The sequence below is a fragment of the Chanos chanos genome, chromosome 7 (assembly GCF_902362185.1).
Source record: "Chanos chanos chromosome 7, fChaCha1.1, whole genome shotgun sequence".
In the NCBI taxonomy this organism is placed as follows: domain Eukaryota; kingdom Metazoa; phylum Chordata; class Actinopteri; order Gonorynchiformes; family Chanidae; genus Chanos; species Chanos chanos.
In genome coordinates this window covers 20,587,656-20,611,931 of record NC_044501.1, presented here as the reverse complement: position 1 = coordinate 20,611,931, position 24,276 = coordinate 20,587,656, and the positions used below count along the sequence as shown (strand labels likewise).

At 40.0% G+C, this 24,276-nt stretch overlaps 1 protein-coding gene across 3 annotated transcripts; it reads left to right on the top strand.

Annotated features, from left to right (window-relative positions):
• The first annotated feature begins 11,768 nt into the window (after nucleotides 1-11,768).
• On the top strand, nucleotides 11,769-23,212 carry abcb6a (ATP binding cassette subfamily B member 6 (LAN blood group) a). 3 transcript variants are annotated; one of them, XM_030780086.1, is made up of 19 exons: nucleotides 11,769-12,284; nucleotides 13,715-13,852; nucleotides 14,274-14,463; nucleotides 14,856-14,948; nucleotides 15,167-15,359; nucleotides 15,920-16,041; nucleotides 16,616-16,725; nucleotides 17,078-17,143; nucleotides 17,874-17,999; nucleotides 19,659-19,735; nucleotides 19,823-19,886; nucleotides 20,008-20,093; nucleotides 20,192-20,249; nucleotides 20,453-20,557; nucleotides 21,057-21,231; nucleotides 21,579-21,691; nucleotides 21,926-22,020; nucleotides 22,679-22,747; nucleotides 22,981-23,212. In XM_030780086.1, the coding sequence occupies exons 1-19, from the start codon at nucleotides 11,769-11,771 to the stop codon at nucleotides 23,138-23,140; spliced, it is 2,556 nt and encodes an 851-aa protein (XP_030635946.1). In that variant the 3' UTR covers nucleotides 23,141-23,212. The 3 variants fall into 3 exon arrangements, with proteins under 3 accessions (XP_030635946.1, XP_030635947.1, XP_030635948.1); XM_030780087.1 differs by having other exon boundaries at nucleotides 13,715-13,854; nucleotides 14,288-14,463; XM_030780088.1 differs by lacking the exon at nucleotides 13,715-13,852 and having other exon boundaries at nucleotides 11,769-12,288; nucleotides 14,296-14,463.
• Nucleotides 23,213-24,276: the final 1,064 nt, after the last annotated feature.

Here is a 24,276-nt window from a genome sequence, read left to right as displayed (position 1 = left end):
TTGTCCAGGTTACGGAGGAACACTCTGTTCTTCTGATACTTTGCCAATCCCTCTTGTAGCAAAACGCACAAGTGTTTGACAAAACTGTCTTCTCGAGATGAGGGCTCAATGTTTGTGTCAGTGAGATTGAAACGCAAAGCTATACGTAGGGCCATCAGTACAACATCAAGAGGGACAATGCAGTTTTTAATCGCACCATTGTCTGGTAAATCACTCACGTTCGCCAAGTTGTTTTGGCCCTTAATTGGAAAGTTTACACCAGCCATCGCATGTCTGCTGTTCAAAACACTGTGCCCAGGACTGGAAGTCAGCACAGTCTGCTCTTTCTCCACATCTCCAAAGATTCTAGCTCTTGGAAACTGTCTCAGGACAGCTGAAGGGCTGCAGTCCATAGCTAATGGGTTCTCACTTTCTCCATTAAGCACATCACCGTCATCCTCATTTCTTAATATCCCAAAGGGAATCCATATGGCATCACTTTTGTGATTACCACGCTCAGCGACTCTTTGTAAGACATGCTCCATCTTAGGCTCTGGGTTAAGACGGTATGCCCTCCTGAAGGTGCTAAGAGACCGTATCCATAGTCCAAATTCGTTGTACATGTCCATTTTCATGGAATCTGGCAATGGTGTGGAGAACAAATCCTCCACCTTCTCCTCCTCCATTTTCTTAGCCGACTCCGGGAAGCATCCATCATCTGAAGGACACTCATATAACTTCAGTATTTCGCTGATCACAACGCTCGGGAGTGTAGCAAGAACATGAGGATCCTTGGCTGCTACCAGTTTTTTTACCTGGATGCTTGTGCCAAAGTTTTTAATCATGGCACTCTGAAGATTCAAGGTGGCTCTGTGAAGGGTCAAAGTTGGTAATGCTGCCTTTTCATTCACCTCAATATCAGGAATTTTGGACAAAACGTTATGTGTCATTGCAGAGACTCTGACACACAATGCCAAAAGCTCTTGTTTTGGTAACTCCCGAGTGCCTCTTTTGTTGAGAGGATGAAGTTTCAAAAGTAGTCTGGTCACCAAGTCGTCCACCAGTTCACTTTTTACGGTAAACCTTGCTGGAAATCGAGTGGACGTGATTATATTTTGTGTCATTTCACAGTCATACCCCAAAGACTTGTCTGACTGGTAACGGGCAATGTCTTTTGCAACAAGACGAGCAACATGGTGGACTATGATTCTTGACCGGATCCCCACTTCTGCTTCTTCAAGTCCGCTCCATGATCCTAACAAGCCTTCCAGTTTCTTCACTACACATCCGGCAACCTCAGAGGCAGTAGACAGGTCCTTCAAAAGATTAGCAGAGTCCTCCACTCCAGTCACTTGGATCCAGGGGAACTTCTTAAGCAATGTCTTGGTCTCACCCACAATGGACCACACAAGCGGAGAATTACTGCTTGTTTCAGAGTCGTCTCTTGGCCGCAACAGGACCCGATCAATTATCTTTGCAATGGTGTTTTCACACACTGCAATCTGCCTTGGGATCCATGTGCTTTTGGATGCAAGCCTTTTCAGCCTGAATTCCATGTCTTTTAAGACACTAATAACAATGGACTGATCCAAGTACCTTCCCATGGGTGGATCATTTTGGGCATTCGTCCTGGAAATCTCGGTAATCTTCAGGACGACTGCGTTTATGACATCTTTAGCTTCGGCTTTGGAATTAAGGAACATCTCCAGTAGTTTGGTGGTGGGGGATAATCCATTGCATTTACAGAGGTAGTTCAAGATCTTTCTTCTCACCTTCTCGATAACTGCTGATATGAGTTTCTCAGCATTTGAGAAGGGATCCTCCAGCTGATTCAAGACCCTCCTTGGCATCTCCATTTCTGTGTTGCTAAAGGCAGGCAGGTTAAAAAGGTCCCTCATAGCACCACTGTTCTCTCCAGAACATGTTCTGGTCTTTATCATTGAGTTGGGACTGATCAGAGGTCCCATAACTGTCAGCTGCTGAACTGGATCATCTAGTAGGCACTTAATCATTCTGCTGCAGCTCCGTAATACTATGGAGGCCTCTGGTGATTTGGGAGAGACTCGTGGAGGGGGTGCTGAGCATGGTCTATTGGCACACTGTGCTCTTGGTGAGCTCTTCAAATATAAGAGGGAGAGAAAGAGAAAGCAAGGAATAGGAGAAAGAGAGAGAGAGAGAGAGAGAGAGAGAGAGAGAGAAACAGAGAGGGAGAAAGTCTAGACTACTGGGCTTGAAAACGTTCAAAATAAGCAAACTTATCTAAAAAGCACTTACCTCTTCCTGAGACCCAAATAAAATTGGTGTGAGGATTTTGTTAACAAGTGAGTCCAGGGCTGGTCTGAATTTCTCAATCAAGGCCTCTAGCCCCTTCAAGGTCATCTTTACATGGGAGAGAGATTGTGTTTTCAGAATGTTTTCCAAGTGAGTACAAATCAGCCAAATGTTTGCTGTCACCTAATGCATCATCCAAATGTATCGATATAAAAAGTAGCTGTGGTTTATGGCCATATTACCTTCAAAGTGAATTGCTGAGAGAGGCTTAGTTCCGTGCAGACCTCACGGAGCACTTCCTCCTCAATTGCTCCTACCTTGCATCGGCTTTTAACGACCCACATCTACAGATTGGTTTAACAGAGTGTTCCATTAAAATGTCATCCAATGAGGCAAAGTCACGCAGGTACATTTTTCTTGCTAATTTCCTCATTTAATGCAGTATCTAAGCAAACAAAATGTTTGTAGACTTGAAGTAGCATGATAGATTTCCACAGTTACTCACCAGTTCACTGAGATAGACTATCCTCTTTCCAAAGAAGTCGTGAAAGCTTAAAAAAATAAAATATGGCACTTGAATGACTTGTTTAACAAGAGAGTCTATCACTACATCCTTCTGTCCTATCACTACGACAGTCAAGTCTACTACAAAGCAAGCTACCAAGAGGTTAACAGTAGGTTACTCTCAAAAGGTATGTCTTGTTAGGAAACTGGTAATACTCTGTGAGAGAAAGAATCAGAGCATTGCTGAGACATTTTACTATTGATAGCTTCACACTTACTTCTCAGTGAAGGCTGTTTTCCCATGGAAGATGCTCCATTCCTTCATGTGAGTGGTTGTGATATGTGGTGGCAGGACATTCTCTCTCTGGATCAGAAACTGTTTGAGCAGATTTCCCTGTAATACAGAGGGATCCATTGCGGTCAGTACAGGGAATAATTTACATTTGGTAAAGGCAAAGCCATTGAATTTTGACATAGACTTACCTGCTCATTGAATTGGGCCTTTTCCCACGAGGCATTTCTCTTCAAGTGGTCAGAAGCCATTCTTCCGATGTTCTGCACAAAAAAGAGAGAGAACGAAGATCAGAGAGAAAGTACTGCAGGCCTACGTATTATGGCTACGAGTTACACTATAGAAATCTAAAAACAGTGAATTCAATCCATTAAAAATTTGCAGTATATTGATATTGTTGATACTCAATTGTACAAAAGGTTGAGTTGTCGAAAAACTCTCTTCCAAGATAAGCACACCGTACGCTGTCTGAGTGATTTATGGTGTGTGTTACTCACAGAAGACCATATATCGTGATGTAGGTTCCAAGCAACAACAGCGAGGATGACAACAACAACAATAATGGCATGGCTGCTAATAATCAAACAGGCTATGAAACACAAGAACATGAGCCATGCAAACTACTATCACAACAACGTGGTTAGATTAATTATACTACTAATTATATGCCATTTTAGTGTACAGATAAAGGCAAAATAATGACAATGTCATATTTTAGAGACGTCCGATATTTCGACAGGGCTTACAATTCGTTTTGAAGGAGAATTTCGTGTATCAGCAGTCTAATGTCAATAAATCAATTCTGAAATATATATGTAACCATTTACCATAATTTAACCTGGTCATGGTAAACTTTCATTTAGATTATCCACTGAGGTTCACGACCTCCCACGATTTTACCTTCACTCTTCAGTTCTCCTTTTTCAGAAGCCTTTGCCAATTTAAATTTTTATAGACAATATATCATCCATGTAAACTGCGTAGACCTTGTTCTCTAAACTTCACAAGACTGATTTGTGGTGTCAAGTTTATTTATTTATTTATTTACTTTATTTATTTTTGTAAATGCGCTCGGTGAGTAGTTTGTTGTTCTTAAATGTAGACTAATAATAATAATAATAATAATAATAATAATAATAATACGTTTACTTACTAAATATTTTGGGAAACGGATCAGAACCAGCCTTGTAAATTGATGCAGGAAACTCTAGAAAAAAGATCAGATTAATACCACCAAACACAGCTAGTGAAAATGTAAGTTAGTCCTAGGCTACTTACCAAAGGTCTCCTGTGTGGACTCTCAAAATAAAAGATTTTTAAAATTACTCTTTTAATAAAGTGGACGCTAAGATACCCTACAGGACTGACAGTCAATTAAGCAATTTTTGGTCTAAAGGCGAAGAAAGGAACAGTAATATGTATTTCTCAAAAACTGTAGAAATAGTAAATGAAGCTAAACTTCAGGGCTGCTTAAATAGGAGAACGACGTGACGGATGAATTCTGTTAGTAGCCGAAAGGCCGAAGCAGGCCAATGTTGGGACTCCCGGCGAAAACCTGAATAGTCGTAAGGATTTTTTAAAAATTGAAGGTATAGAGGTGAGAAGTCGAAGATGTTAAAATTCAGATCTGAAGTCTTGGAGAAAATCGCAAGGTTTTGCTATCTGGAGAGCAGCGTAAAAGCGTGTGCTTTCGGCAAACTTGTGAACAACTCTGACAGTGTTTGATTCTGGACATTCTATAGTTACCAGGAGCCGGACATCGTATTCACATAGAGACGCACTTTTCAAATTGTCAGAATTACAGCCCAACCTCATAAACTTTAGCAGTGTGCGCGTGTCATAGGCCTATAACACAGCAGTTTTTTTGACAAACTGATGGACACAAGACTTTGTATTATCTGTAAACTACGAAATAAAAATACAGCTGGACTATGACGAAAAGACTATATTAGGCCCTATGATTTTTTCTCGCAAAATTACGACTTTATTCTCGTAATATTGCGACTTTTTTCTCAATTAAGAATTTATTCTCGTAATATTACGACCTTATTCTCGGAGTCTCAATTTTTTCCCTTCAGCGTGGCCCTAAAACTCCGTCGTACTTGGAAGCTTCCGAAGCCTCGGAAAACTTTTACACTGAACGTCTTTTGCAACCGAACCATGATTGTTTTAGACTGGAGCCAAAAATGACTGACGCCATGGACGCAGCAATAACGTGGTGATAAGTATTTGTTATAATGTATTGAAGCGTTTTAGAAACCAATAAGGTAAATTCATAGAAAATTAAAAAAAAAAAAAAAAAAAAAAGCGATTCGGCTTCAGATATTAATGTCGACGCATTTTCAGGATCGACGTAATAATGTCCACTGATCGCGGCGGACAGACTCACTCAACTCTTCTGACACTGAACTAAATCTTTCTCAAAACCATACATTATGAAAAACAAATTACTCAAAAAAGCAGATGTAATGAAAAATATATAACACAATTTATTAAAACTATAATTCATTAATTTTATGAAAGATTGAGACTTCAAAGTAAATGTTAACCTTATATGCTTTTTAACTGACGCCCAGTTTAGGACTATGTCTCTCAGTTTAGGACAGCTTCTCCCAGTTTAGGACTGGGACTCAGTTTTATGTGGTTTATATTTATTATATTTGTCGATAGATTCGTACAACTAAGAGACTGACTCTAGAATGATGTAAACAGTGGAATAATCCTTAGTCTGCCTCACCTGAACCTTTGACAGGGAGTTTGATGACTTTATTTTGTGCAGGAATGTGAAATGCTTGTATGTCTATTTCAGACCGGTTTGATGAGTGAATGTCCTATGTTACATCAGAGAAAACCATCACAAAAACACAGCCAAACATGTAATGCCTGAAAAATTACAATTTTGTTATAACTGGGGAAAAAACATTTAATCAAATGTAGGACAGTCTAATTTTGAATTCAAAGTCCTCTCTTGCCAGTTTATCCTTTTGTTGCACAAGGACTCTCAAGTGGAGTGACTCTAGCAGAATAAAAGCCTTTTAAGGGGTCTATTCTTTTATTTTACTTATCACTCCGGATGTTGTTTGGGTAAACGCGTAGCTTAAATAAGAAATCTTGCCACTAGAGGGCAGCAGATTACCGTGAGTTAGTTTCCCAGGACACTAACAAGAACGCCAGACTGGCAGATATTTATTGCTTTGTCCAGGATTAATAAGAGATGCTGAGATAAGTCCAGCTGTATTGCATATTGCTCACTGAATATGTTTATCTATGCACTGGAGTTCACTGTTTGTTCATTTTGAGGGAATCAGTGTAAAAAAATAGAATTAGATTTTCTATCAGTCACTTATTCAGACCAAGAATCAAATCTGCCAGGTGAGGAGTGATTATGATCTAGATGTGATTACAGTTTGACTTGTGGAATGTTCTACACAATCATTTAAATACAGCTGAGTTACTCCAGACTTTTAAGTTTTCAGTACTGCTTTAATAATAATTACTCATTATTTTCTTGTCAATATGTAATGGGTATCAAATGGCTAGGGACTTTATTCATGGTTATATGGTTATATATACTCACTTTGTTTATGACCTCAGGTCAAGCAATAAACACACGATACCACCATCTCCCCTACAATTATATTCTGTTGTAGACTGAGGTAGACCAGAATACTTTTCACACCAAGTACATCTGCACTATTATCGAATAAATCAAATTAATCTACCAAATCAGATCGGTGGTAGCCAAGCATGAACTTTGCTCTCTCTCTCTCTCTCTCTCTCTCTCTCTCTCTCTCTCCTGTGTTCATGAAAAAATTATACATTTACTGCTCTACATTGCAGCAATATTTTGAGATGAAATCTGCATCATAATTTGTGTATGCCAAACTATGGGTGTTCAGGTCAATACATAATGATCAATACATAATGCAATTGATATAAAATTCATTTCAGGGGGTGTCACAATTCATAATTGTTCTATGATTCGACAAGATGTTACACAATAACATTACACAAGGGCAAAGCAGAACAAGGCACTGCAACCGTTTGTCTTTTAATACAAACACCTCATGTGAAAACCCAAATTCTCACTTCCTCCCTCTGGTGGTCAGTTTGAGTTCTGTTTTCATTGATTTAGTCTAGTGGATCTCAACTCCAGTCCTGGGGGGCCACTGTCCTGCACGTTTTAACTCTCCTGAGCTCAGGACTGACACACCTGATTCCACTGATCAATTAATCATCAAGCCCTTGATTAGCTCAATAAACTGTGATAATGAAGAGTTAAAACAAAGACATGCAGGACAGAGGCCCTGCCAGGACTGGAGTTGAGAACTGCTAACTTGGTCAGTTCCTTGATTCAGTCGATTATTCAGTCACGGTCTTCACTTCTTTTGGTTAATCAAGCCTGGTTTGCTCTTTGTATAAATATCACTGGTTTTCCTAGTTTCCTTTGTAAAGTCTTTGCCCGACATGGATGTAACCTTCTCTGACATAATCTGATGTGATCATACCTGAGTGTATGCTGAGTGAGTCTAAGTGGTATTTTGAATCCTGCCTTGTTCTTGGTTTTGTGTTCCTGATTTCGTGTACCTCTGTTTTTGGGCCTGCTTCCATTAAATGAAAACTGATCACTTGTGAATGCATGCAACCGATTCATGACACTACAACTGAGTACATATCTGTACTTTTAGTTCTACATTGATAGTAAAACGTATCTGATAACACAAAAAAGATGATAAAATGCATAAATGATGAAGGACCACACAACATTCCTCTTTTTTCCATTAAGCTCATCCAAGTAGGAAAGGCAGCAGCAGTCCTCAGTACACCCAAATCTAAAGCATTCTACTTAATGAAAGTATTCCATATAGTGGAGATATCTGGACAGCTCCACGGGCACTGGTCTGATGGACTCCAGGGGTTCCTGATGCCAGTATGGTAGCTGGCATCTCTCTCTGTTACTGCCATGAGCGGATGTAGCAAGTGATACATCGGAGAAACACAGGAGGTGAGTGAGCATGGGCATTTATTTAGCAACTCTCGAATTTCCCTCGGGATTAATAAAGTATTTCTTATTCTTATTCTTATTCTTGACTAACTAAAAAATATTGAAATTAAAGATAACCCAGTAGGATAAGTGACATACAGATGAAAAATTATAAATAAAACATTTGCCTGGGAGTGCTATTTGTTTGTATGTATGTATATTTCGATAAACTTGTTTAACATAAGTTGTGTGTGTTTAGATCTTTTTAGTTCAATGGATCCATGAGAGGTGAGAAGGGGGGAGCGTGAGACGGTCAGAGGCGTCACCCATCAAGTCTAACCAAATGAAAATCAAACAATTTCCAAGCTAATTAGATAATATTTAGAAAGTCTGTAAGGTTCTTTTACAGAAAACCTCCTGGATGGTGAATTGTACTAACAGATTACAAACATTTAGATAACAGACTGTTATCTAAATGCTAGGAAATGATGAAACATGAAGTTTCAACTAAGGACAGTTACAGTGTACTCATGCAGCTAGCATAGTAGTAATAGTTTAACCAAATAGATTAGTTTTACATTCTCCACTGGAACTGTGGCAGAAAATATATCTGGCCTGGTGGCCTGCCGACACCTCAGTTGGACACCCAGATAGTATTTTCGGCTACTGGAATGCAGAAAGTACCTCTGACATTGCCAGTCAGAACTCAGTTGACAGTTGTTGGACTAACGCTGTGTGTGAAGCGGATTGCACTGTGATGTCTCTTCGATGTTTCATAAGGGTATTACAATTTCGCTCCCACAGGAAACTGGCTTTTTAGGCTAATCTTCCCCCACCTCTAATGAGGCCTGCAACAGTATGTTTATTTCTCTAAGTGCTGGCTGGATATAAATATGGAGAGAGAGAGAGAGGGAGAGGGGGAGAGAGAGAGAGAGGGAGAGGGGGAGAGAGAGAGAGAGGAAGCCTGGGACCCAACCCTTGTAAGATTAGATAGAGGGTAGAGGGGCTACATTTAGAAACTGAAGAGCTCTAACCACAGAGCTAATTCAATTCAATTCAATTCAATTCTGTTTTACTTGAACAGCACTTTTTAGAATGAGCATTGTCACATAGCAGCTTTACAGCATGCCAGACCTTATACCGCCTGTGAGCAAGCCCAAGGCACCAGTGACAAGGAAAAACTCATTTAAATTGAGATAGGAAAAAACCTTGCGAGGAACCAAGACTCAACAGGGGGGGCCCATCCTCCTCTAGCTGGTCTGGGATGGTCAGATTAATTGATAGTGTTGATGGCATACAGTGGAAAACACTCCTCTTTTTGAATCATGATCTCCTCAGTGAAGAAACAGCAGCAACAGTTCTTTAGAACATAAACTTTTTGAAACTGAGATTCTATGCACCTTTCGTGTCTCTCTCTCTCTATATATATATTGACAAATAATTCAATTAGCCCACTGCTCCTAATTCCTAGTGTGTGTGTGTGTGTGTGTGTGTGTGTGTGTGTGCTCACTGCTCTCCTGTGTGCGGGTGCTCACTGGTGTATAGGATTGGTTAAATGCAGATCTTGCATTTCACTGCTCACTGCTCTAGTGTGTGTGTGTGACCAGTAAAGTACTTCTTCTTCTATTTCACACGTTACCATACTCAGGGGTGGAAAAAGTCAAAGCAGAAGTACTCTTGCTAAAAAGAAGTACTCTAAGTAGAGTTAAACTGACAACTGTTTTTGTCAATTGTAAACGAGTGGCTATTTTACTCTCACTTAAGTATTTTTAGGAGGGATGCTTTAACTCTACTTAGAGTACTTTTTTTTTTAGTAAGAGTACTTCTACTTTTACTTTTCCCACCCCTGACCATACTGATTAGGAGTGAAGATGAACTTTGTTCTAGTCCTATATACAACTGTTCAATTATAACTCAATAAATAGCTTATCAACTTCAATAGCCTGTGTTATGCTATTGTAAGGAAGTAGGCTGTGTGGTTTGTAGTAAGAAATGCAAATAAAACCAAATAAAAACGAACAGTGCCCATCAGGCAAAGTTAAAATCTGTGTGGTGCAATACAGTAATAGCACATTTTTCTTTTCACGCTTCGTAAATAAGCAGTTTACCCAGGACACGCATGTGTCTCTGACACAAGGCAGAGTGAGAGGCTGTGAGGCAGAGTGGGCAAAAGCTCAAGCACACACAAACCAACTACAGTAGTTCATTCTGACCTTTCAAAATGCAAAGCGTGAGTATGGGTACAAACAGGGCTACAGGTGGGCTCTTGAGCTGAAACGCAGACATGACTTTCAATAAATGAGATCACGAGAGGTGTAAAGGCCACGTATTTATAGCCAAATTAGAATATTGTTGACATAGTAAAATGAATTTGTGTAAACTTTTGACCCGTTTGAGTCACAATGTTTTTACCAGGAAATATTAATTATGGATTAAATTCAATCTGGAAAATCCTCTGAAATCCTGCTGTTTATTGATGGAGGCCTACCAACGTGAACCTCGAAAGAAAAAGAAAAAGAAGCCAAAAGAAAAACCAAATTTGCTCTCAAAAACTGGACAAGTGAAGTCTGAATATGCACTAAGTATGTCTGTTTGAAAGAGTTTCAGATCATAAAGCAGAACTCATGTGTCGTGTGTATTTTTGAAAAACGTGTGTATTTTTGAGAGACGTGCTCAGTTAAAGACATCTCGATATGACGTATTTGAAGTTGGAGGCTTTAGGACCGTGTGTAAACTGGCAGCCACACTGTTTTATAAGGTGAAGTCGATTGCCGAGTCATAGATGACTCCACCCTCTAACAGGCAGCGTGAAGTGCAAGGACATTGAGCATAACGCAAACATTGGCAGTGAAATGTGTAGAGGTGCAGGATCGCGTTCCATTCATTATTATTCACCCGCAATCTGATCTCCAAGAAGACTGTATTTGATTGTCCAACCACCAGTTTCTGTACAAGGTGAGTTTATTAGCTAACCGGCTAGCCGGTTAGCTAACAGTTACGTATCAAAGATGAAAGCGTGCATGTGTGTTGTCAAAACACTCACATAGTTCATTACTACACTTAGCTGACTTTGCGGTCACATTGGTTTTTAGCGAATTTCTTTTCGCTTTCGCATGATAGACCTCAAAATGCTATTTAATAATGTATCTGTTATCAATTTTGTCTTTCATTAATGGATCTCCGTGATACTGGCTTGGACGGAGCACTCCCAAAATAGCTGAAGTTATAACTCACAGTCCTATTTTCGCATATGATATAACTTGCTTTAAAAAGTTACCTCTGCGTGTGTCAGTTGGGAGATTGCTGATTGAAATTAAATTTATTTTAGAACTTCTAGAGGGCTGTAGTAATACTGATAGACGCGCTGAAATTGTGTCTTGAATTGCTCAGTCTATTTGACAACCAAGCGGGGAAGTTCAAGACAGTGTATGGTGGAAGAGTTCGAAAATGATCGTTCAAAACGAAAAGCAGCTAGAGGCGAAGAGAAGGACGATTGTTGATTACCATATTTTCATGTCTTCGGACGTCAAACTTTTTTCAGAATCTATACAGTTTTTAATATAACTTCACGCAGTACCATCGCAGCGCCATTTTCAGCCGCGTTTTATAAATGTCTCGCTTCTTAAAAATTATGCCCAGTTCTTCATGTAGTTATATTTTGAATGGACAGCTTATTCATTCTGGATTGTCTAATAAACTCTCTCTTCCACCTTGCAGAGTTTCCCAGCCCTTGCTGACATGGTGACGGTAAAGAGCTACTGTGAGGAGGGTGTTTCTATGGAGCAGGCATGGGTGGACAGTGGTCTAGCCCCCTGCTTCTACTTCACCCTGGTGCCCTCCGTCCTCCTCACCCTCTCCTTCTTCTTTGGCACCTTCCTCTGCATCTGCTACCGCCGCTATGGCACTGACATGGAGCCCAAATTCGTGCCTCGCTCTAGACTCTACAGTCTGCAGATGGGCCTGTCGTTACTGCTCGGTATCCAAGGTCTGGGTTGGACAGTAGCCCACGCTGCCAGAGGAGGGGAGCTCCCAGGGTACGTGATACTGTACGGGTGCTTGTCTATGTTGGGCTGGGCTTGGGCCGCTGCATTGCTGAGACTGGAGAGGAGAAGGGTTCTGGTCCGGGACCGGACCCGGGGCCATAGCACTGTGCTGCTGCTCTATTGGTCAGTCGCCTTTGCTGCTGAGAACTTGGCATTTGTGTCCTGGATGAGTCCACAGTGGTGGTGGGGCCTGGAGAACGAGGAGCAACAGGTGAGTGATTTGATTCATTGATTGGGGTTATGTTGAGGTCAAGACAAGTGTTTTGGTGATTCTTGAGTATGGTCTTTAGGGAAACAGTACCATGTTTTGTGGCAACTAAGCTCACCTGAGTCAGGTAATACTTGTCAGCTTTTTGTTGGGCTAGTAAGCTGCTGTTATGTAACAGGTTTGTAGGTTCCTGAGTCATCTGCTAGGACTGAGTTGGTACCTCCTGTTTTAAGGATTGAGAGCTTTTGTTTGATTATGGATTCAGTCCCTAAAGTGCTTTTACGTCTTTGGTTGACCTTGAACTTGCCTTTATATTTTTTGTTCCTTTAAACATATTCTTATCTGAACTCTGCAACACTTCATCTCACTTAAGGTGCTTCCACAGGACCGTTGAAGAGGGTGCACTGCCACTGACATTGAGTGGAGAAAACACTGTTTTAATGGCCTGCTGATACAGTGTAGATATCTGCAAAATTCAGATATATGCTCAAAACCAATTCCACTCACTAAATATACAACCAGTTGGCAAATCGAAATTTGCAAATCATCATTTGTTGTACCTTTTGGAGTGGTTAGGTGAGATCAGCTTTGTCTAAACTCGAACACAAAGGGCAGCTGATAAAGGTGTGTGTAACCTTTGTGTCTCTACCAAGTCTGTTTTTGTTCCCTTTTAGCCAATGGGTTTATTTAAGGCTTTAGTGATAATGGCTGTACTAATTGATCAGCATACCTATGAAGAGACTCATACAGCAGCTATGGAGACAGAGAGTAGAGTTTTCAGAGTGACCTGCCCAAGAATGCAGTGCCACTGTGACCAGGCATCTTTCAGCCTGTGCTAAACCTCACTAGTAGCTGATCCAAGACCAGTCTTTGTGGAATAGCAGACATATATCCTGCTGAATCAGAAACAGGGAGAACCAGTCCTTAATCAGCGTTTAAGACAGGGTTTGGGCTAACCATGTTACAAAAGGAAACAGACAGTAACGTAGCTTTGAATAATCAGCAAGACACGTGGTGTTTGTTTTTTGCTGAGTCACTGCATGCGCACTATTTACTTCCTTGACTTGTTGGCCTGTCGTCCGCATTTGTGTCATTTACCAATCAGATGCTGCCTTTTCCTCAGAATCCTCCTCTCACACTGACACAGCAGTTTTTGACACTGCATCACTGAAAAGCACTACTTAATCAAAGACACATTTATAATTTCATAGCTCTTTAAAACTGAGCACTAATACATACAGACTGAACAGGTTTCAACTACATGTTTTTCAGAATGATAAGCTTTACTCAGTTTGCAATATACTACACTTTACTAAAGCACCACCCAGTCTCACTAAGTGTCAGCAAAATACACTTACAAGAGGTAGCAGTGAAAAATATGATGTTGTAACTATAAATACTTGTCTGAGAATGGGAAAATGTCATGTGTTTAGGTGGAGTTTGGTCTCTGGTTGGTTCGCTACATTGGCACGGGGACACTGTTCTTCATTGGCCTTAAGGCTCCAGGGTTACCACGGCGACCTTACATGCTCCTGATCAACGAGGATGAGCGAGACGTGGAGCATGGACAGGTGTGTGTGTGTGTGTGTGTGTGTGTGTGTGCGTGTGCATATGTGTATGTGTGTTTCAGGGTGTATGTTCATTTTTAACCCAATCTGATGCGCACAGTCTTCACTGAAACAAGTATCAGTAAGCAGTGAGATCAATTAGAGGTGTATGTAAACCTTTCTGAGGAACGGCTAAGTCCTCTACCGGTGGCCTCCAGCTGTCTGTGTTCATAAAGACCTGTAATCCTGACTGTGTTGCAGTAGCATGTGCATCGATATTATGATGGTATTAGCGTTGTATAAGATAGTAATTCTGTGAGATGCAAACATAGACCTGTAGATGAGAAACATGATTATAAGACATACCTATGTTTGTATTGTAATTTCCTCTTGCAGACAGATCCATGATGTTTTTATCTAATATTAAATGACCCTTGTTATGCAGCCTCTGTTGGGTAGCGGTACAGAGAACCAGTCTACCTGGCAGGGCTTCAGGAAGAAGGTGCGTCTGCTTGTCCCGTACATGTGGCCCAAAGGCAGCGTGTTGTTACAACTGCTGGTCCTCCTCTGTCTCTGCCTGCTGGGTGTGGAACGTGTGATCAACGTCTTTGTGCCCATCTACTACAAGTACATAGGTAATCTATTACAAGGAATAAGGCTTTTGGTATCTTAAGGCTTAAAAGATAAGAAAAGAAGATGTTCTCTCTGCCTGTCTGTCTAAAAGCACAGAATTAACCATATTTAAGGGCTAATCAACAGCAGTACAGCGGTAGATAAAACTGAGCAGAACAGCCATTTCTTGTTTCAACCTTTGATCTATTATCTATGGTTTTTGAAACACAGAACAACTATGAGTAAGTTTCACAGCATTTTTTACTGCAATTGTAGAGAGGACCAATTCAAGAACCAGTGTACTGACACATTAGCAAGAACAGAGAGAAAAGACTGAGACTGAGAAGGAGTCAACTTGTTGATAGCTGTTAGCAGAGTTCTGCTAACTCTCATGCTGCACCTCTCTGTTTTTCAGTGAATGACTTATCGAATGGAAGCCCATGGAGAACTTTGGCAACCACAGTGTGTGTCTATGTCTTCCTTAAGTTTCTACAGGGCGGTGGTGCTGGTAAGTGGTTATGTGTTAGCACAAAGGAAAAAGCATAGTTAAGGTAGCGTGTCTTTTTGTAAAATATTAATAGTAAGATTTCAGTATGAAACGTAATTTTAAAACGCTGTGCTCTTACATGTTCTCATTTTATGTTTTAACATACATATCATATAGTACTTGACACTCATCCATCTACTGATCTAATGGCAGGTCTTTCCATTCCTGTCTCTCTACAGGTTCGTCTGGCTTTGTCAGTAACATGCGTTCCTTCCTGTGGATCCGTGTGCAGCAGTACACTAACCGTGTAGTTCAGGTGCATTTGTTTGAGCACCTTCACTCTCTGTCTCTACGCTGGCACCTGGGTCGAAAGACAGGCGATGTCCTTCGTAGCATTGACCGTGGTACTTCTTCTATCAACAGCCTGCTAAGGTACAGTCACACATTTCACCCAGACAGAGCACTGGTACACAAGGGGGCACTGCCACAATGGGCAAATGCTGATTAAGATTTGAGTGCCTCAATCTACTTCAGAATTCGAGTTGTTCTACTTCAAGTGTTTTATTTTTTGCCACACTTTCAATCTTTGAAAAGATGAACAAATGCTATGGGCTGGTTTCTAGAAAAACGCGTTACAATCTAGTTTCCTCAACTTATTATGGACTACAGTGTAAGATAAATTTTAGTAAGTTTTGGATTTTGAGGAATGGTACTGATCCATACTATATGTTGTATATTATGATGTATATTCATAAGTCTGTTATAGAATAAAGAAACAAAACTGCCCGGTTCAAATTTGGTTTGATATTTAAAACAAGAAGACATCTCAAGCAAGGTGATTTTGTTAGATTCTTCTTCTGTGCCAAACCATTTTTGCTTTAGTGTATCTTAAGCCTAAGAATAGTCTCTTGGTGCAACACAGAATTCAAATCAAATAATTTTTAAATTATTCGGTTATCAGTTGATTTTTTTTTTGTTTGTTCTCTTAACAGCTATATAGTATTCAGTATCTTCCCCACCATTGCTGACATAGTCATCGCTATCGTCTATTTCATCTCCTTCTTCAATGCCTGGTTCGGCCTCATCGTGTTTGTCTGCATGTTCCTCTACCTCAGTGAGTAACAGCCAATGAGTTGACCAGTCTTTCCAAGCCACATACACTAACTTCATTTATATAATTAGCATAATTGCATATGCCAAATTAATTAAGATGATTGATGCACTGCAAACACCTTGCCCAGTCACTGACTCTGATAGTGGATTTGCGCTAAGGAAAATCATTTGGACAGTATATGTAATATATCTAGTATACAGTATATCTGTATACGTGTATATATCTATATACAGTATATGAAGATTTTCTTGATAATGTCTCTTCATTTTGCTTCCCTAAAACAATTTCTGCTTTTTAAAGAGTGAAGATTATTTCCTGTGTAACACTAGGTAGTATTTACCAGCCATTGTAGCCATCAAATCCACTGTTGTTGAATAATTTGATCATTCGCATAATACAGTAGACAATCCATTAAGCTGATCAGAAAAGTAGGTCTACCATTGGACATTTCATCCCTTTAACCTTAGTGGCCCAGCAAAAGACAAAGTGAGAACACTTTGACAAAGTTCTGTTAAAAGACGATGAGCTTCATATGTCACTGTAATGTAGTAACGTATATGTCCATCCCCACCAGCACTGACCATAATCATCACAGAATGGAGGACCAAATACAGGCGAGACATGAACATGCAGGATAACAACGCCAAGTCAAAAGCCGTGGACTCCTTACTCAACTTTGAGACAGTGGGTGGAGCTGGTTTATCTTTTGTCTTCATCTGCCCTGCCCTGGATAGGACAAAGGACAAATACCAAAGCACTCAAAGAATATCACTTTAGTCAGAACTGGCACAGGATATGGTGTTTTCAAAGCTTGGTGGAAGAAGACATGGCCACTGTTTCTCACTTTCTTGTGTCATGTCATATTAAAAAGAAACAGTGGCCTTGGTGTGTAGACTTGTCAGGTTTTGCTGCACTTGACTTGTAATTGATGATAAGATGTGTAGCAGTGCTCTTAAGTCACACATCATAAGTAAAGTTAGCAGATAAGTCAAAGCCAATTCCATAAGTAAATATGTACGTGTTGTGTTGTGAACAGGTGAAATACTACAATGCAGAAAGTTACGAGGTGAGCCGCTTTGAGGATGCCATCCTCAAGTATCAGGTAACCACAGAGCCTTCATATTTGTGTGAATGGAATATGTTTGACCTCATAGTTCCACAGAACTATAAGGATGCTCAGAGTTTCTCTTCATTCGTCAACGTACAATAACTAATATAAAAGGCAATGTAATCCATCTGCCTGCTACATAATTGGCCACAAAATACAAAAATGGATGTACTAGGATAAAAGTTATTTTGATCCTGTAAATTATATATGACTTACACTTGTTCAGTCATTGTTGAAGCAAGGGCAGGTCTTATTCAGTCGTGTAAGAAAAGTGTGTGAAAGCATAGCTGCTGTGCAAAGTACTAAAATAGGAGAAAAACAGCTAACAAGGAAGTTTTCCTTTCAAAGTGTTGGATGGTACTAAGGTCAGAGATTGGCGGTCGTGCCATTTTGCTTGCTGAGGATAATATGGTCAAACACCGGTCAGAATTGATTGGTTGCTACTAATAACCCATACACTAATACCACTATATATCTGTTCAAACTGAGCTGAACTTTGTCAGCTGATCCAAAAACATCATGTAGCTGAACCAGTAACATCAATAAAAGACTTCTCCAAGAGATGTCTCCAGGTTATACTCTTCACCAAGATATAACAATAGCAGATTCAAATATGGAAGAACAGATGTGATTTCTGTTGTTGCCATGTGTGTTGTCTGTGTTAGGTGCTGTAGTAAAACTCTCCCATTAAACAGAATCTTAATCTTGGGCTTCCTATGTACAGGTGTCAGAGTGGAAGACCAACGCCTCCTTGGCCCTTCTGAACCAGACTCAGAACCTCATCATTGGTTTGGGCCTGCTAGCCGGATCACTCCTTTGCGCCTACTTTGTCACAGAAGGAAAATTCAAGGTATATTCACTGTCATGAGAAAAGATAACGTAACTGCTCTTTGGCTCAGAAAGTATTATTGCAATAGTAGAAGGCTACATACAGCAATCTATAACAATAGCGTGTCACTTCACATGTTATTCAAAATTGAAAGAATGTGGAAAGAACGAAAATGTCTACATGGTTTAAATCTCCATTCTCCCTTCTTTTTCGTGTCTCTTCTTTTATTTATCAATGACCTTGTAAGTTCAAGGTAAGAACGAGGAAGGATTCTATGCTGTTTTCTTACATTCTTTTAGTAAATACACTATGTGGCCAAAAGTATGTGGACTCCATACTAATGCTCTTGGTTTTGGAATGGGATGTCCAGTAAGCTTATATAGGTGTGATGGTCAGATGTCCACATACTTTTGGCCATATAGTGTGGTTTTAGTGTAGTTTATAGCTTAGGTTTGGTGACCAATGACCAATATTTGGGGTTGATAAATATGACTGTTTTAGTGTCAAAATTGACATGTGGAGTAACACAAACTCCAACAAAAAGATAAATGAAGATATGTTAAATGAAACACTTAGAAAAACAGAACATTTTAACATTTTATTAAAAAATAAACTGTTTGGAGCCCCAATAAGGTACAAAAATTGTTTTGTCAAATAAGTATGTAGGCAACCATTCCAAAGGTATAGAATCTGCCGATAGCTGCTGCTGCAGTCTCATCTGTGTATTTGACATCTGACACACACAGGTAAATTTTTCGCTGCTGGTGCCAACCATTCGTTTTCTATGGGCCAAAGCGATGGGAAAAACAGGGAGTCTACTTATTCATAGGTTGTATTGCCGCGCTCTGTTGTAAAAGCAAAATCCAAATCAGGCAAGCGTATGTAGATTTCGAGTTATTGTGATTGATAAATGGAGTGTGGTCATTTCATTAGTGAAGCGCACACAGCTGTGGGCTTGAGCTCGAAGCCGCTGTGAGAGTGGGAAACAGTAGCATACGTTGGGCTGGCACGCGAAATTGCGTTTCCCAGGGAGCTTTACAGTATGCTCTTTCTGGCAACTACCATTTGAGCTCTGCAACTTTAGCATGCACTTATTACCTTTCGACTCGGTGACAAAGGAAAATGCCCATGAGAGCTTCTGTTCCCGCACTTCTCCACAATCGCGGAAGAGAGTGCTGGCTTACCGTTCACTCACTGTCCACATTCCAGTCACTTTGATAATACTGCGCGTGTGACCTTTAGCCGGACAACAAATAATTTTCTTTCAGAGCATGGTAGCAGTGTTAGGGGAGCGGGTGTAGACTTTCCTGATCACCAAAAGGCCGGTTCCAATGATAAAATTATGGAATATCGGTTCCGATTATTGACCGTAATGATAGTTGGTTAATCAACCCTTAATGATGAATAGTGTTTTGTGTTGGTTAATGTCTATTTCTAAAAGGCCGTTCAGCAAGATATACGTAATCTAAATTAGATCCAAGTAATATTTTATTGTCATTCCTCAAGTGCAGTTTTCTTAGCTAGCCTCAATAAGCACTATATTTGATGTGTCACAGCAAAGTCTTTGACTTGGCAATTCTGTAGTTTGATCAGTGCTTTTTAATGCTGTTTTTAAGAATAGGTGTGATAAAGTTGTTGCCAGCCGTGTAAATGTGAATTTTTAATGTCATTTCTCCTCAGGTGGGGGATTATGTCCTTTTTGGAACGTACATCATCCAGCTATACACTCCTCTTAACTGGTTTGGAACCTACTACAGGTACAGAGCCATTTGCTCAGCCAAAATTTGTATTGTACCCAGTGTTTGCACTAATATTAACTACAATGTTGATTTTCTGCACCACAGAATGATCCAGAACTCTTTCATTGACATGGAGAGCATGTTCAAACTCTTTACTGAGGAAAAGGAGGTTGGTGGAGGGTTTTACGTTCAATATGAACCTTGAGAAACATGTGTAGTTGCTTAATATTAAATAGATGAGAAATGTAGTCTCTTTTTTTCTAATTTTCATTTTCTGATGACTTTGTCAGGTGAAGGATGATGTCAATGCAGGAAACCTCCTTTACAAATTGGGGAAGGTCGAATTTGAGAACGTGCATTTCAGCTACACAGACGGGTAAATCTGGACTGTGTGTAAATTGTCCATCAGTGTCAGTTTTGTTTCTTTAACTTCGCTGTGTACAGCCTTTAACATAAGGTGTCATATCCCCACAGGAAAGAGATTCTGAGGGATGTTTCTTTCACTGTCATGCCTGGACAGACAGTGGCACTGGTGAGTATTCAGTCAATATATTAGTCACACTGAGGAGTAATATCAGCTGCATTTTTTACTCACTCTCATCTGGCTCCCTCGATCTTTACAACAATATTATTTAGATGAAATTTTTTTATTCCATTAAAAAAAAGATCCTACAGTACACTATAAACTTAAGTGTTGATTGACTGACTGCTTTCCCTCTGTCGGGGTCACTTCAGGTGGGCCAGTCGGGATCTGGTAAAAGCACCATCATTCGCCTCCTCTTCCGTTTCTATGACGTTCAGGGTGGCTGCATCCGTATTGATGGGCAAGACATCTCCAAGGTGAGGCGTCTGAACAGACTGTCAGCTGAGTGCTGGTTTGTTTTAAAACTGTGCATTAACACTAGTCAGTTGTAACTAGTATGAGAATGTTTCATTGAGAAAATATAGTGAGACAATCCAAAACTAATGTTTGAAATCCTTTTTTCTTGAATAAATGCATGTCCGTGTACCTTTAATATCCTGTGTCGTTGATGTTAAATTAATAATAGAAGGCTCTAACTGAAAATGTTTTAAGGTCAGTAAATTTTTCATATCATGAGACAAATCACATTACAGTTCTGTATACATCTGAATTATTTCATAGTACGCTGACCCAGTTTGCATTTATAGCCTATTTTAGCTCATATTACTGTAAAAACATTTCAGAACATAATTTTGTTACATGGCAAATCACAAAAGGCCACATTAGCATAGTTGCTGGTGGGTTTTGGTTGTTGTTTTTTTTCCCTTCATGCTCAGTGTTAAGACTGTACATGATTTGCCTAATTTTGTTTTTCAGGTGAAGCAGAGCTCTTTGCGCGCTCATATTGGTGTCGTGCCTCAGGACACAGTCCTGTTCAATGACACTATTCAAAACAACATTCGTTATGGCCGCGTAACAGCCAGCGACCAGGAGGTGGAGGAGGCTGCCAGAGCTGCAGACATTCACGACAAGATTCTTGCCTTTCCTGAAGGTCGGTAACAAAACGGAAGTCCATATTTTAGGAAGGACAAGTCCTCAACTTAGGGACAGATTTACAAACAATTTAAGCAAGTTAGTAGCAGGACCTTATTCAGTACTACTGCCAACAGCTGGTTCTTAAGAATCGCCCTGACAATTCTCTAAGCATGAGTGCTTTTATACAAGGCAAAAATAAGAAACCTATTTAAAATATCAAGTTTGAGAAAAGGTGCCATGTTTTCAGTCAGTAGTGTTCATACTAACCTGAATGTTTGATTTTTAATACAGCAGTATTCTGATCCGTTTGGGAAAATGAATTCTCATTTGCTTTGTTATTTGTATGTCTTTGCTGTCTGTTAGGATATGATACACAGGTGGGGGAGAGAGGTCTAAAGCTCAGTGGAGGAGAGAAACAAAGGGTGGCAATTGCCCGCACCATCCTCAAAGCCCCCCAGATAATCTTACTTGATGAGGTAAGTGGCCAAAACATCTAAGGTATTAGCCACAGCTTCAGTGTGTTATGGGAAAATGAGTTCTTTCTCGAATTAAAATGCAAGTTGCAGGTCAGTAAGTGGGATTTCATTTATTATGGGAATGTGTCACAGCACTCATTCTGAAATTGGTTACGGTAAGGTCTTTGAATTGTGGGAGAAGGAATTTTCGCTGAGTAGGTTGCAGTTTCCAAGTTCTGTCTCTCTTTGTCACAGGCAACTTCTGCGCTAGACACACAGACAGAGCGGAACATCCAGGCCTCACTTGCTAAAGTCTGTGCAAACCGGACTACCATTGTGGTGGCGCACAGGTAAACAATGATCTAAATGCATGCAAACAGTGGAATGTGGGTGCTGCAGCATTTCTGCATCTTATGCACTAAGTTCAGCTTTCCATGTGTTGTGCACGTGCATATGTTTTATCTTATTCAGTAAAAACAAAAATGTGACCATAACCAGAAGGACAGGTTTAAATCTGGCATCCTAGTGCTACTGTCTGTAATTCTTAGAAGACTTCATCAAACTAAGCTATCACAAATTGGTTGAGGAAACTGGATACATGTGCTGATTGCCAGCATTTATTGAACACAGTGCAGGCCAGAAAACGGACATGGTAGGTATATTTATACCAAAAGAAAACAAATCTTGATTTTAAACAAAACTGGAGTGCACAGTGTTTCAATAATTAACTGAGTAAACCAAGAAAATATAACTAATCAAAGAAAACCTAACTCCTGATGACCAGTAGAGGGGAGCAGTGAAAACCAGGCTGTGACTGGCTTATTACTATAGCATGTTCTGCAGGTTCCTAGCAAGCTTTTATCCATACTGTCAGGGAAAATGGTTTTGGAACTACATTTGTAATTTTTGAAATATATATGTAATGATGGTGTAATGAATGAGTGCCATGTTCATATGCCAAGCAGTCAGGTTAATTTGGGTTTTTGTTTATTTTCACTCACTCTTTAGGTTGTCCACTATAATAGGTGCAGACCAGATTATGGTTTTAAGTAACGGCCAGATTGCAGAACGGGGAAGGTGAGTAACATGGCAGTATTATTTGTTACCGTTCCATTTGACTGTACTTAGACTGTTATTCTTCTCGAACAACTTCACCCATGGCCAGCGTTTTATTGCCTTTCATTGCAATAGCTATGTAAGGGCTAACATAAACTGAAGCTGATCCTGGATCTGTCTTTCAAAAGGCAGTAGCTGGGCTGTTGCTGGGACAACCAGACGCCTGTTTTGTAACGTTCTTGTTTTGTCCTCAGACATGAGGAGCTGCTGGCTAAGGGAGGTCTCTACTCTGACATGTGGCTGAAACAGCAGCAGGCCCAGGATTCTGACTCCGCCTCTGACACTGAGATCAAAGACAAGCAGTCTGAGAAACTACAACCTGCAGCTGCCCACGGAGGCCACAAGAGTCACTGAGTACAGTGCCTGAGAGCTGCCAAAAAAAAAGTTTTCTGCTTTGAAGACTGACAAAGAGAAAGAGGAGTAACGCTGACAGACCCCCTTCAAACATCTTGGAATTTAGACACCTGAAAAAGGAGATTTTGTTGTAGAATTATATGCTGTTTTTAAAGTTTGTGTAATGTTGATTGGAGTTTTTGTAAACTATTTATTTCATCTTTTATTTCTATATGCCTGTGCTGTTGGAGGCCAGTAGTCAAACTGTCTAACATCCAATATTTGGAAACAAAGAATATGCTTTTATATGTAAATCCTGGGCTTCACGAGACTGTGCAGTGAAGAGTGGCCTTGAGGACCGAGTGGAGAAAGACTGATCTACGCATTTAATTATATAGGCACATATTATCACATAGTACTCGTGTAATTACACAATTCATAAACACTAAAGAAGTCCATTGTTCTGGGTCAGTACAAGGTGTTAACATAACTGCACAAAGGATGGCGTGTAAATACTTATGTAATTACACGTTAAGACAAATCTGTTTGCCAGCCAATGTGAAATGGTTGTCATAACAACACCCCCAAACCTTCCGGCATTAGCTGTATTTCACATCACCTGCTGCTGTAGACTGTGCCTGCGCTGGAAGTGTCACTACCAGTGTGGCTGTCTCAAAAAAGCCATATCTAACTGACAGAAGTGTGTGTATTATGCCTCACCTCCAGTTGCTGTTTGTCGCCTCCTGTTCTGTCATAATGTGAGCAATGCAGTGATATGAGAAATTCTAAAATTTAAGAATTTGTAGAGGGGTTGAATGTACAGTTTGTTTAGATTTTTGTCGTTTCTAATTGAGCGTTTGGTGAGCACTCTAATTTTTAGACAATGACAGTTGGCAGTCTGTGGATGTGCTGATTTTCTGCTCTTCTTTGTCTCTTTTTACTATCACAATCAGCATCTGACATTATATTATATTACATTTTAAATTCTGAGACTTGAGGAAGAGTGTAAAGGGATGTTCTCCTGAAAAAACTGAGAGTTAGTTTCCATGGGCATCTAAATACCTTTCCATTCATATGTTTGTACATGTTATGTACATAACACATGTAAACTATTGCTTTCATAGTAATTGGTGCTTAGTTGTTGGTATGTAAATTAA